The sequence below is a fragment of the Eurytemora carolleeae genome, unplaced genomic scaffold (genome assembly GCF_000591075.1).
Source record: "Eurytemora carolleeae unplaced genomic scaffold, Eaff_2.0 scaffold839, whole genome shotgun sequence".
Taxonomy (NCBI): domain Eukaryota; kingdom Metazoa; phylum Arthropoda; class Copepoda; order Calanoida; family Temoridae; genus Eurytemora; species Eurytemora carolleeae.
Genome location: NW_019396749.1, coordinates 6,881 through 21,210, shown reverse-complemented (window position 1 = coordinate 21,210; position 14,330 = coordinate 6,881). Strand labels below are relative to the sequence as shown.

At 32.8% G+C, this 14,330-nt stretch overlaps 1 protein-coding gene across 1 annotated transcript in view; it reads right to left on the bottom strand.

Annotated features, from left to right (window-relative positions):
* Positions 1-14,330, bottom strand: part of LOC111708174 (sodium bicarbonate transporter-like protein 11) — a gene marked incomplete at its 5' end in the record, with an annotated part of 30,148 nt that overhangs the window by 9,026 nt on the left and 6,792 nt on the right. Inside the window, 11 exons of the mRNA XM_023481470.1 lie at positions 820-928; positions 1,318-1,365; positions 3,648-3,705; positions 4,030-4,088; positions 5,715-5,805; positions 8,817-8,881; positions 9,039-9,089; positions 11,643-11,781; positions 12,708-12,763; positions 13,076-13,155; positions 13,858-13,902. Coding sequence (XP_023337238.1) covers positions 820-928; positions 1,318-1,365; positions 3,648-3,705; positions 4,030-4,088; positions 5,715-5,805; positions 8,817-8,881; positions 9,039-9,089; positions 11,643-11,781; positions 12,708-12,763; positions 13,076-13,155; positions 13,858-13,902 — 801 coding nt within the window. The remainder of the gene's footprint in view (positions 1-819; positions 929-1,317; positions 1,366-3,647; positions 3,706-4,029; positions 4,089-5,714; positions 5,806-8,816; positions 8,882-9,038; positions 9,090-11,642; positions 11,782-12,707; positions 12,764-13,075; positions 13,156-13,857; positions 13,903-14,330) is intronic.

The window sequence follows — 14,330 nt, the reverse complement described above, 5'->3', positions numbered from 1 at the left end:
ATCATTAATGCTCATTTCATGATCAATTTCAATATAGAAATCATGACATTTATCTTTGTCAAAAAGCTTGTTATATCTAGAAATAACCATTCTATTTAAATAATATTAGTATTATAATGACAAGAGAATACAATTTTAATAATTTTGTTCAAGGCTTATATTTATTTTGACTCGGATGCGGATCTGAATATTAAATACGACTAGAAAAAAGTAGATTCGGATCTAGTGTTGTTTGTATATTTTGGTTGAAATTTTGCAATCATGGAGCAAAAAAGATGCGGATTAAGCGAACCACTAATTATGATGATGATTTTGACTTGGATCCGAATCTGAATAATAAATACGACTTCAAAAAAGTAGATTCGGATTCAGTGTTATTTGTATATTTTGCAATCATGGAGCAAAAAAGATGCGGATTAAGCGAACCAGTAATTTTAATGATGATTTTGAAAACATTTACAATATAAATTCTTATCTAATCTAATCTAATAATTTATTTTTCCGTTGAAAATAAGACAGATTAAGCAATAAAACATATATGATTTCTATTTATTCTCAACGGAAGGAAAACAGCCATAGCAGATAAAGATTGTCACATCAATAACAATAATTCTAATTAGATTTGACGATAATTATCATGAAGGAAAAGATCAATAATGAAAGTAATAATTCTTATAGTTTTAATGATAATTAATGATTATAAAGATTATCAAAAAATGCCAAGGGCTGAAATAGTAACCATAAGAATATTAAAAATCATGATGATAATAATCATAAAGATTATCATGACAATAATGATAACAATGATAATAATGATACCTTTAACTAGTTTATTATCTGGGCTATTGACCATACTCTCGGCAATATTTTGATCCATGAAGAACAGAAGAGAAAGAGGAAATCCTAACATCATTCCAGACAATACAACCTTTAATATTATATTATTAAAATATTAATATTTAATATTATGATATTATTATTATTATTATTTTCATCTAATTTTATCATGACCATGATCATGCTATAAGACCATGACCATGACTATAATCATTGCTATTACCATGAACATGGCCATTACCATGACTAATGACCGTGGCCATTACCCTGACCAATGACCATGGTCATTACCATGACCAATGACCATGGCTATTACCATGACCAATGACCATGGCCATTACCATGACCAATGACCATGGCCATGGCCATTTCCTAGATCATGACCATGAAAATGACTATGACCATGACCATGACCATGACTATGATAATGATCATGACCATGACTATGATCATGACCATGACCATGACCATGACCGTTACCTTGAGAGAGAAGTTTGACCAGGCTGGAAGTATGAAAACTTCATGAACCTAAACAATCATTTATGAATTAGTTTAACACATAAAGTAAACAATATTGTAAATTTTAAACATATGAAATATGAATAAGATTATGAAAAGTTTTTTGTTATCATGCAGAAAATAAAGAAAATATATAAACCAAGATAGAATAAGAATAGATGGCAATAGAGCTAGAATTTCAAGTTTGACGGGAAGAAAAACCTCAGGTTGCAAAGATATACGGGTTAGAAAATGCGAGTTTGTGGCAAAAACTCAATTCCTTTTATACTTTTCAAAGACAGTGTTGTTATTATTTCCGGCAACCCGGCATAAAAAGTAGTAACAGTGAGGAAAATAATTTAGTGCTGCTCTGTATTCAGAAGAATTAAATTCTGAAAATTCTTGACATAAATTCTTTTGAAAAATCGCAAGTGAAAAACAAGGAGTTTTCCACTAGTATCTCCCTTGAAGGGGCTGATTCATTGGGTGTTCTTTCCCGGTTTGCCTTATATATAGTCTGTATGTGAACTTTACTGCTTGCTCCAGCAGCTTATATATAGTCTATATGTGTACTGTACTGCTTGCTCAAGCAGCTTATATATAGTCTGTATGCATAGAGAACAGAATATATAGAGAGGATTTACTGAAAAAAGTGTAAAACGGCCATTTTGTTGTACTGTATCCATACTGCACAGGTGTACGTCACAAATTTATGCTATATAACCTGTTGGGCCCTGGAATATCATTATATAGAAAATCTCAAATTATTGTTAAAAGAAACCCAAATTATGGTTTCATAATTGACCAATGATCATTTCACATAGACTCTATGCCTTCCACTTTACAAACGATGATTTTCCGTTATAACTATAAATCAAATGATGTTTTTATTCACCTAATTCATTATAAAGTTTATTTAACAGTTTAAAAAATTCGAAATTGAAATGGATAGTCTAGGGAACATACTGTATTAATGTACTCTACTGCATAAAATTTGTGAACATTTACATGATTTGTACACTTTGAACTCCCTTTCAGGCTGAAAGGGACTGAAAAAATTCATACCGAGAGATTCTTTTAATTCCTCTCTATATATTCTATTCTCTATGTCTGTATGTGTACTGTACTGCTTGCTTCAGCAACTTATATATATAGTCTGTATGTGTACTGTACTGCTTGTTCCAGCAGCTTATTAGTGGTCCCCGTAATTGAACCCAGGAGTTTACAATATTCATGAACACAAGCCAAGTTTATCCGTTTTTATGCCGAGTATGAAAATGAGTATAAAAAAATCATGCAAGATGGAAAGATAAAATACAAAGTACGTTCCCTACTCTCTACTGAGTACCTTTGTTGCAAATATTTCTAAATAGTTCAGTAAACAGCTTAAACAAAACAAACATTAAAATGGAATAGTGTTGCAAAATGTTGGAGGATTTTGATGATAATAATTTTCATAATTTAAACTACACATAGTTAAACGAAAAGTTTCTCGGGAAGGAAATTTTAGCGCAAAGAAAAATGTTGGAAATTGCAACCCTTTTACACTAAACAAAAATTGGTATGTAGCTACGTAGGTAGGCATTAAGGTTGGGATGGGTAGAGGGAGGTAGTTTGGTAGGTAGGTAGGTAGGTAGGTAGGTAGGTAGGTAGGTAGGTAGGTAGGTAGGTAGGTAGGTAGGTAGGTAGGTAGGTAGGTAGGTAGGTAGGTAGGTAGGTAGGTAGGTAGGTAGGTAGGTAGGTAGGTAGGTAGGTAGGTAGGTAGGTAGGTAGGTAGGTAGGTAGGTAGGTAGGTAGGTAGGTAGGTAGGTAGGTAGGTAGGTAGGTAGGTAGGTAGGTAGGTAGGTAGGTAGGTAGGTAGGTAGGTAGGTAGGTAGGTAGGTAGGTAGGTAGGTAGGTAGGTAGGTAGGTAGGTAGGTAGGTAGGTAGGTAGGTAGGTAGGTAGGTAGGTAGGTAGGTAGGTAGGTAGGTAGGTAGGTAGGTAGGTAGGTAGGTAGGTAGGTAGGTAGGTAGGTAGGTAGGTAGGTAGGTAGGTAGGTAGGTAGGTAGGTAGGTAGGTAGGTAGGTAGGTAGGTAGGTAGGTAGGTAGGTAGGTAGGTAGGTAGGTAGGTAGGTAGGTAGGTAGGTAGGTAGGTAGGTAGGTAGGTAGGTAGGTAGGTAGGTAGGTAGGTAGGTAGGTAGGTAGGTAGGTAGGTAGGTAGGTAGGTAGGTAGGTAGGTAGGTAGGTAGGTAGGTAGGTAGGTAGGTAGGTAGGTAGGTAGGTAGGTAGGTAGGTAGGTAGGTAGGTAGGTAGGTAGGTGTAAAGTATTTACCTCTCTAGCTTGGAATTGATCTAATGAAACTTCCTTGAAAAGAACACTTCCAATAAAACTAGAAATAAACAGTAAACACTCCATTAGCTTTTTTGGCAAATATTTGTTCAAACTTTATTCAAAACTTATTTTATACAGATGATTTCTCCATTGATTAGTCAAATTAGTCAGATAATTGGACAATGGGTAATAATTGAACAATCAGTTGTTTCATAATTGAATAATTGATAATTGATAATTGATTAATTAATTAATTAACATAGAAATTGTTTAGTTAGGTAGCTTATTGAATGATTGCCTGGATGGCACTTTCTTATCGATTGACAGATATAGATGTAGTTGATTGACAAGTATTGATCAATCGATTGATTGATTGATTTACCTGAATGAAACCACTGCAACTGGTAAAGCATAATCAGCAAGTATCTCTCTTTTATTCGCCTAAATATATACATTTTAAATTCATGACAACGTAATAAGCAAATTCTAGAGTTCCATTGAAACAAACATTTTAAGAGTAAAACTATGAACATTTTCAAAGATTTTAAGTGAAGGTTTGATCATATCCAAATTAAACAAGAAAAAACGGCCGATTTTTCCGAAAGTTTTTAACCGATCCCCTTCTCTAGTTAGAAAGGGAACAATAATTTAGAAAAAGAAGGTTGAATATTATCTAAGCAGTTGTTTCTAATGTCTTACATGATATTGTTTATAAAAGGACATGACAAGTTGAAATAAAATGACATTTTAAAGTTTCTTCTGGAAAATAGACGAATAGCGATTGCCTTTGAAAAAGAAAAAAAGGTTTGTTACTTAAGACAAATTTCAAACAAAACAAAAATTTTTGTTGATTGTCAAAAGTTTAAAAATTAGTGTATTTTTATCAACGATTTTTCAAAACGATGCCCATCTCTACCTACAGGTAAGGAGTCTGATTGATGCCCATCTCTACCTGGAAGTAAGGAGTCTGATTGGTGCCCATCTCTACCTGCAAGTAAGGAGTCTGATTGATGCCCATCTCTACCTGCAAGTAAGGAGTCTGATTGATGCCCAACTCTACCTGCAAGTAAGGAGTCTGATTGGTGCCCATCTCTACCTGCAAGTAAGGAGTCTGATTGGTGCCCATCTCTACCTGCAAGTAAGGAGTCTGATTGATGCACATCTCTACCTGCAAGTAAGGAGTCTGATTGATGCCCAACTCTACCTGCAAGTAAGGAGTCTGATTGGTGCCCATCTCTACCTGCAAGCAAGGAGTCTGATTGATGCCCATCTCTACCTACAAGTAAGGAGTCTGATTGGTGCCCATCTTTACCTGCAAGTAAGGAGTCTGATTGGTGCCCATCTCTACCTGGAAGTAAGAGTCTGATTGGTGCCCATCTCTACCTGCAAGTAAGGAGTCTGATGGGTGCCCATCTCTACCTGCAAGTATGGAGTCTAATTGATGCCCATCTCTACCTGTAAGCAAGGAGTCTGATTGATGCCCATCTCTACCTGCAATTAAGGCGTCTGATTGGTGCCCATCTCTACCTGCAAGTAAGGAGTCTGATTGGTGCCCATCTCTACCTGCAAGTATGGAGTCTGATTGATGCCCATCTCTACCTGTAAGCAAGGAGTCTGATTGATGCCCATCTCTACCTGTAAGCAAGGAGTCTGATTGATGCCCATCTCTACCTGCAAGTAAGGCGTCTGATTGTTGCCCATCTCTACCTGCAAGTAAGGAGTCTGATTGATGCCCATCTCTACCTGCAAGTATGGAGTCTGATTGGTGCCCATCTCTACCTGCAAGTATGGAGTCTGATTGATGCCCATCTCTACCTGCAAGTAAGGAGTCTGATTGATGCCCATCTCTACCTGCAAGTATGGAGTCTGATTGGTGCCCATCTCTACCTGCAAGTATGGAGTCTGATTGATGCCCATCTCTACCTGCAAGTAAGGCGTCTGATTGGTGCCCATCTCTACCTGCAAGTATGGAGTCTGATTGGTGCCCATCTCTACCTGCAAGTATGGAGTCTGATTGATGCCCATCTCTACCTGCAAGTAAGGAGTCTGATTGATTCCCATCTCTACCTGCAAGTATGGAGTCTGATTGAAATTGTAAAGTGTTGTTGCTAACCACAGTGTTCCCAACATCAACAGCAAGAACAGAATAGAATTCTCTCTGAAAAATTTTAAATTCCTTTGGATTATCAAATCCAAGTGATTATCCATTTAAGAAGTGGTTTGTCCTATTTACAACGGAATCCGTAAACGCTTGTCAGATCATCTGGAAGATCTTATCGTTTTTTTTCTTGAAAAAAGTTAAATTATCGCAATTTCTGCTTATGGCATTAGAAATGCGCAAGTCACTTTTGCAGAAAATACACAATTAAAAATACTAAAATTTAAAAAGATAAACATGGACAACTTATTCTATCTTGATTTGAGTACCGTTGTGAATCGGACAAGCCAGTCTAGGAATGGATAGTCACTTGAAATTATGTTTAAAGTTCCTTAATATCGAATTCAAAGCTAGCTCATAATATTTTTTTTCAATTAAGGAAACTAAAAAATGATCTCTTTACAATATCTAACTTTTTATTAATTTCAAAAATGTATTCATTATTCTTTGAATTATTCTTTACGAGTAAATTGATGAAAATATATAAAATTGAAAAAACAAAGACAATGAACAAAATAAAAAAATAGGGTAAAAATCACAAAACACAATTGTTGTTAAAAATTCTACAATGTTGTCCTTGATCGTATATATTGCTGGGACCCCTCCCCCCCAATAAGATAATTCTAATGTTTTTAGAAGGTAGTCAATTAAACCACATCACGGCCCGGTCTCACAACGAGTCGTTCCGAAAAATTTGGATCGGCGAACAATTAATAGATCGTTTAGAGAAAATCATTTTTTAATAATGAACGAAAAAATTAATGACTTCAAAAAGTTAACGACCTTTATCATTGTTGGATTAGCTGCAGTCAGTTAACGAGCAAAATTTTTGAACGAAATAAATAAACGATCGATTTTTACAGTTAACGATTTTTAACAAACTTAATTAGAAAAACCGATCGCTTTATAACTTACTGAACAATCGATTTAATTCATCGATCTTGCAGTCTTTAACGAACGATGAACGACCAATCGGAAAAAGTGAAACACACCTATCTATAGCTGAGTCCCACTCCCCCTGGCAAAAAACCTTGTTTAAGCCCCTAGTTTTACTTGATTACTCATTAAAGGGAGTGAACGGCAATGTATGGTGGTTAAACCGAGTATGCAGTATTGTAGACAAATTTTTAGGATTCATTTGAGACGTATAAAACGTTTCCACGATGTATAATTACTGAGATGAGTGCAAAGTCGACGTTTAAAATCATGAATTTGGGTGGGTACTTTTTTTTAAATTCCTAACATAGATAAATAAATAAACATAGATAGCTTATGTACGCAAAATCACCAAGAATTGTACAGTCCGCGAACTCATACTTCTAGGGGTCAAAGTGTACTTCAATGATAAGCAGCTGCCAGCTGTCAAACATTTTTTATAAATTATTATGAACATTTTAAGTAATAAGTTGTGAACAAATACTGATGATAAAAAAACAAGAAGTAATATTTTAATTTGAATTTTCAAGAAAATTTCGGACCTTTTTCAATGCAGTCCGAGTACATAAAACCTATTTAACCTGTGACTAAGGTTTGGTGTTTTAATGGATTTTATAATAGAGTGTAAAATAACTCCGGGAATGGAACTATCTGAACAACAATATTTCACTGAGCAATATATTGACGAGAACTGAAGAAGGACATGAGAAGGACTAAACTAACTTAAATTTCTCTCTACAGAACTCATGTACACCACAAGTACTCAATGACTTCAGAACAGCTAATATTCACAACCGACCTAGGTAATCTATATAATAGGAATATCTTTAAAACATCTCTGTACATTTATATCTTTCAAGATGAAAAATGTTGTCTTATGCGCATTCTATCTTTATCTATGGTTCCTAAACAACTAATTAGCTTACCATAGAATTTTGTTTACATTTTTGGTTGTCGTTATTTAATAATTAATAAAAACGATTCTGTAAACGTACCCACCTAAATTCATGATTTTGAACGTCGACTTTGCGCTCTAACTCAGTAAATATATTTCGTAGAAAGTTTTATATATCTCAAATGAATCCTAAAAAATTTGTCCACAATACACATATTCAGTTCCACCGCCATACATTGCTGGTCACTCCCTTTAAACAAAACTTCATTTGCATTTTTCCGATCTGAGAAACCATGCAACTGCAGAAGATGCAGAAAGATTATCATTTCTAAAATCTCCGGAAAATTTTCTATAAAATAATTAATCAACGTTTAATAGGTGACAAAAGCTTTTAACTTTTCCATCAAAAAATATTATTTCGTCAAAATGCAAAAGATATTTATTTGGAAAACTAATGGTCGACCTTTTAATTAAGAAGAAGCCAGCTGTCAAACATTTTTTATAAATTATTATGAACATTTTAAGTAATAAGTTGTGAACAAATAATGATGATAAAAAACAAGAAGTAATATTTTAATATGAATTTTCAAGAAAATTTCGGACCTTTTTCAATGCAGTCCGAGTACATAAAACCTATTTAACCTGTGACTAGGGTTGTTGATCGTTATTAAAACGACCAAAAAAACTAAAGTTTTGCGTTTCGTTTTTTTTTAAAAACGACAGTATCGTTTTTGGAATAAACAGTTGGTCACAACGAACGCACCACTCGTTTTGAAGTTTTAACAACGAAAAAGAATAAAATGATACAATTCGTTTTTGAAAAAAAATTCACGAATGAATCTGAGTTTTATGACAATTAATTTCAAATTTTTTTTCAGGAAGATAAGTGTTATGAATATTGTTTTAAATGTTTTTTTTTTTCATCGAGTGAAATGACTTGAATGTTTTATGACCCAAGGTTTTTCTGATCTAAGTGTCTTCCGACCAAAATTGTCAAATTTAAAAAAGACTTACCTTCATTAACGAACCGACGAACTAAAAGTGAAAAACGACAATTTCTTTTTTTACTTTTAAAAAACGATCATTTTTAAAAATGTCTGTTTCGTTTTACGTTTTTCTTCGTCGTTTTTAAAACGAAATTATCGTTTTTCAAAAAATAGAAAACGATCCAAGGCCGTACCTGTGACAGACAGGGATATCTGCTGGGGAGTCCAGAGTCGCGTTGCTAACCATCAAACTGTCAAACTAACAAAACCAATTAACGTTGAAACATTTTTTAATAAAAATAATTATTACTCAAAAATATTAAAATGGATTTTTTTCTAGAAAAACGTGTTAATGGAATAATAATAATTATTCGAGGCTTTTAATTTATCAAGTAAATAAAAATTATTTTGGTTTCCTTTGCGCATTCTTCTGTGAAATAATTTTTGTTGAAGTCCTTGATTGTGTCCTAAGTCAAGAACAAGCAGTTAGCTTCTTATCAAATAAATGCTTTTTTTCTGATGACTTTTTCTCATGTTATTATTTCACATTCCTCATTAGGTTTTTATTTTGAGTTCAATTATTTTCCTTCTGCCTCACTTAATCATACTTTTTTGCCTTGTTGTTAATTTAATTATCTCTTTAATTACGTTTATATTATTTGTGATTGTTTACAAGTTTACTTTTTATTCGGAAAAAGATTTCATTTTTTTTGCTCTGATTTTATTGTTTTAGATGTGTTTCCCATCCTAAATCAGGATTCCTGAGGACATCTTTTAACATAAATAAGATGGATGCCTTATTGGAAATATTTGTTTTGTGAATAACATTTCTTTATGCAACTAATGTTATATATCTATGGAATACTTATATTATTGGTGGACAATATATCTGTAAAATGAAGACGACTTTTTATTGATAATGCTTTGATCCCTAACAAGCATTTAAAAGTAAACAATGAGAAGCTGTCAATTAACATGTGTCTCTGCAGCTGTTTCAAAGGTTGGCTAAAATCAAAATTGAAAAGAAAGTTAGTTTCGTTGTATTAATATATATGACGACAATTATATATATACATAATTTTAAAAGAGAAAAATATGAAATAACTCAAACTTTAATACTTTCTGTTAATCTAGAGGGTTACTCACAAAGGATTAGACTCTAATGACAACCTAAAACTCTTTAATGCCGTCATTTTTAGGTTTAAACTACATTTTTGCTTAGAACAATTGTTTTTATAAGTTTAAATATGATTTTGTAAGGAAAGGAACAAGTTTTAAGTTTAAGGAACCATTTCGTACAGTCTCTGAAGTCTCTACAACACTATAAAGTATCTTTTTACAGATTTATTTAATTGCGTTTCTAATTTCAAATATGTTAACAATTCCTTTTACAGAGATCTTGAAATAATTGGTTTCGTGTCAGCAAATTAGTCTGATATTGTCCTTGCAGAGGGGGGGGGGGGTTACATAGTACACATGGGAATAAACTGGAAGAATTGCGTTCAGCTTCTTTTATTTGATTTCAATCTCGTTTTTATCTGTAATTCGACAATTAATCCTTAAACGTTTGTATTTTTTTTTCGTTTTAACTTATCCGCTGACAAAAGAGACCAGAGGCCGAATTTAAAGAATTTGAGCCGCGGCTTAAAATTAAGACGCGGCTCTAATATAGTAGGTTCCACTTTAAATTGTATTCAATTTTTCAGATTTAAGCCAACGCTCAATAGAAACCGGTTTTTGGGGGATTTGAGACGCGGCTTAAATTCATTAAATTCGGACACAGACGAATTATTTTTTTTGAAATTGTGATCTGATGTCACAGTTTGCTGGGATAAGGACTGAAGTACTAAATCAGCGTGGACTTTGGACAAATATAGAATATATTTTGAGATTCGTCAAGCAATGTTATATTAAATCAAATAGGATAATTGTACGCTATATTGAAAGTTTACGTGTTTTCAATCTATAGCCTATCTTATTGAAGACATATTGAGAAGAACTTTGGTTGTTTAAACCATGTTTAAACCTCTTGTGTGTAACAAAATAAATTAACTTTTCTCACACTTGTTTAAACCTCTAGTGTGTAACCAAATAGATTAACTTTTCTCACACTTGTGCTGCGAGGGCACAAAGTCTTAACAGTAATTACGCATAAACCTAACTTTCTTCATCTGTCTTGTAAGCGCGTGAGATACTCGAAAAATTATTAATAATACATCGTCAAATTATAATCTACATAATTATAGCTGGAGGGTTGCCAACAAAAGATGAGACATAAATGAAAACCTGTGTCTCTGCTGTGAATATAATAAAGATTGGTTTCCAAAACAATAAACGGAATTTCAAGTGACCCTCCATATGAAGAGTGGAATATCGGTTTCACAACCGTACCTTTAAAAACTTTTCCCTATCCAGAATAAATTAGCAATTAGCCCCATGTTTCTCTTTTTAAAATGTTATTATTTCAATTGTGTTTTCTCTAAAAAAGTGACTTCGGACTTACGATATCTTATAAATTACTAGCTGAGTGTCCACAAAAAAATTCAGCCGTTTAGCCGACTATAGGGTACATATTTACGAATGTCTTGTTATATTATATAGATTGATAATATCATGGATTTAAGGTTGTCTTCGACAGCCGGACATGCCAATTTTTGCTAAGGAAGGCTCGTTTGAAATTACTTCTACAGACCCCTTAATAATAATATTATTAAATGTCCTAAAATCATGTGACACAGAATTCAACTATCAAGACTTATGTTTATTGACATAATTTAAAGTAAACCTCTATTAAAAAAAAAATGGCATGTCTATTGTCTAATTTAAAATGGTAAAAATGGTAAATGCGAGGACGATAAAATTGTAATAAATCAACACCCTTAAGATAAAACGACGATACTACCTCATTGTTACTCAAATAGATGTTGTGAATCGGACATGCCACTTTTTTCTTTGTTAATCAAGGGCCACTTGAAATTACGTCGACAGCCCCTTTAAATAGATGAAAAATGCCGTTCTTCCTTAAGTGCATCGAAGGTGAATGCTATACAGATGAAGAGAGCAAATATCTCCTCTGTCGACCTCGTAGAGTATTTCATCAGTTTAGTTGCGTTGGTTAAAGCGTATATGATAATATACAACGCATTCCACAAACCAACACTGAAATGTACATTAATACAGTGGTCGACGATTATATCAATACATTGAAGACGATGGCGACAAACATTTTTCAAATTCAAAGTTTACAATAAAACAAAGAGACTTCTCTTTGTATAAATGTTGAAATGTTTCTAGCTGTTTAAAAGCTTGTTAGAAATCAAATATTCGTGTCTTTATTGTATTAATATATACTACGAAGACTGTAGATATTTGCTTCTGCAGTGGAGCTTTACAACTAGACAAATAGATAGACGACTGTTAGCCTTGCCAAGATTTTGAATAGTCTGCTAAACATAAAACGCATCAGTTGTGCTGTGTAGCTTGAAAATGAATTTATTAACTAAATTAATGTACATGTGTTTCATGTTCATAGGACTATTAAAATTCATAACTTGTGTCTAAATTCGTCTTTCTATTCCACAGTTCAATGGATGTCTTTATGTACAATCTTTTAAATGTCCCGAAGCACAGGGTGAAATAAAATTGTTAAATAGACATAGGTTTGGAGTGAAAATGAAACATAACGCTACTAAAACATAGTAATCGGATAGTAATTGTCCTATTTTGTGAGCATTGTGCAAATTAAATATTACTGTTCATTTTTGGACTTGCTAAAGGCATTAGACTGGATTAAAATTGAAAAACGAGTTTTAGATTAGTAAATTATTGCAAGAGACCTCAGCAAGAATATATAAGAATATAAATAAATTCATCAATTAAAATCAGTTGCTTTCCAATTTTTTTAATTAAGTGCTTTTCAGATTTTAATCTACTTCACTTAATATCTACAGGCAAAGTTCTTTTATCTGGGATTGGAGGATTTTTATCCATACTTTTAAAGTTTCAATCTGCAACTAGCCATGTATGTGGGAACGAAAAAAAAACATTTTTTTGCTTTTTGATTTCAAATTTAATAAATTATAGACCTTGTATACAAAGCAAAGAAATCCATTTCATGTTCATCCGCGACTGCTACTATTATCTAAAACAACAAAAATTGTAAAATTTTGTTTTAAAATATTATTATTACTCCTGGTCCTTGAAGCTCTGCAGGCAATTTGGATGATGCCCCTAACCCCCCCCCCTCATTAAATAAAGAAGTGTTTTTTATTTGAACTTATGAAGAAAAATGTTGTCTTATCATTTGAAATTACAAAAAAAAACATGAACACAAAACGCTGAGTTACATGATCGATCTTGAGCAAAACAAAATAATAGAAAGACCTTGATAATAAACTGGAAAAAGAAACTGGAAGAAAATTTTCAAAACATTTTCGTAAAACTATACACAAACCTTAATATACAATGCTAGGGGAGCAGTTGTCATTATTACTACCAGGGGTTGCCCGGCCATTAAAGAAAACATAATTCCACCTAAACAAAAGTTTATTAACTCAATATTTCTTTATTTTATTTATATTTTTCCGTTTTTATTTCTCGGCTTAAAGGGACTGTTAAGGAAAAATTGATGGGGGTATAGGCTGAAACCTAAGCACTTCAGGAGTTGATTGAGACCTATAAGAGTTCTTTCTGATTTTCCTGTCTCGAGAAATTGAAGAAGAAAAAAAACTGTGTCAAAGTTATACCAAAACTTATTATGTGAGATTTGGTATAAGAATCTAAGTTTTAAATAGATCATTTTCAGCAAATAAGCATCTAATCTGCAAATTAAGATTATTATTTGAATTTATTAATTTTTCATTTTTAATAGATATAATTGATAATATAATTGAAACGTCTGTACCACATGACCAGAATTTCTACCACTAGCACTGGCAATTCAGTATCATTGTCTCGAGACAGGAACATCAGATAGAACTCTTATAGGTCTTGATCAACTCCTAAAGTGCTTAGGTTTCAGCCTATACCCCCTTTAAATTTTCCTTAGCAGTCCCTTTAAACTCTGCGTTTAAACTAATGATAGAAAATATAAAAAGATATTAAAATAAGCTGACAAATCTTCCCGTTTTCATATGTTAGTGCTCTTTCAACCAAATGACAGATAGAACCGTTATTAAATTAAATCTATTAGCTTGGACATTTGTGTCAAGGCTAAATTGGTTAATTTATAATTACCTATAAATTGTCCAACAATGGCAGCCATTACACCAATTTTTCCATCTGAAAAAGAAAAGAAAAATTATATTTTTAAAAAAATTTTATTTCAGAATTTGAAACCCTAAACCATGAAGGAGAAAAAATTGGTTCAAACAAATTATTCTGGGGACCCGGACCACTATATCGATTTTGAGCAGTTTTTATATTTTAGACACAAATTTGCTGTTTAGGAATCTGATCTATGACCCTTTCGATCTAAAGGGAATTTGTTCTAAAAGTATTATGATCTATAGAGAATTAGATCTAAACGATGTAAAAATTGATCTAAACGAATTTTTTATATCTTAGTCTACACTTTATCAAAAAAAAATTGAAATCTTCCACTAATCTTCCTCTTTTCTAAAATTGGAATCTTCCACTAAGTCCTCTTTTCTAAAATTGGAATCTTCCACTAATCTTCCTCTTTTCTAAAATTGAAATCTTCCACTAAG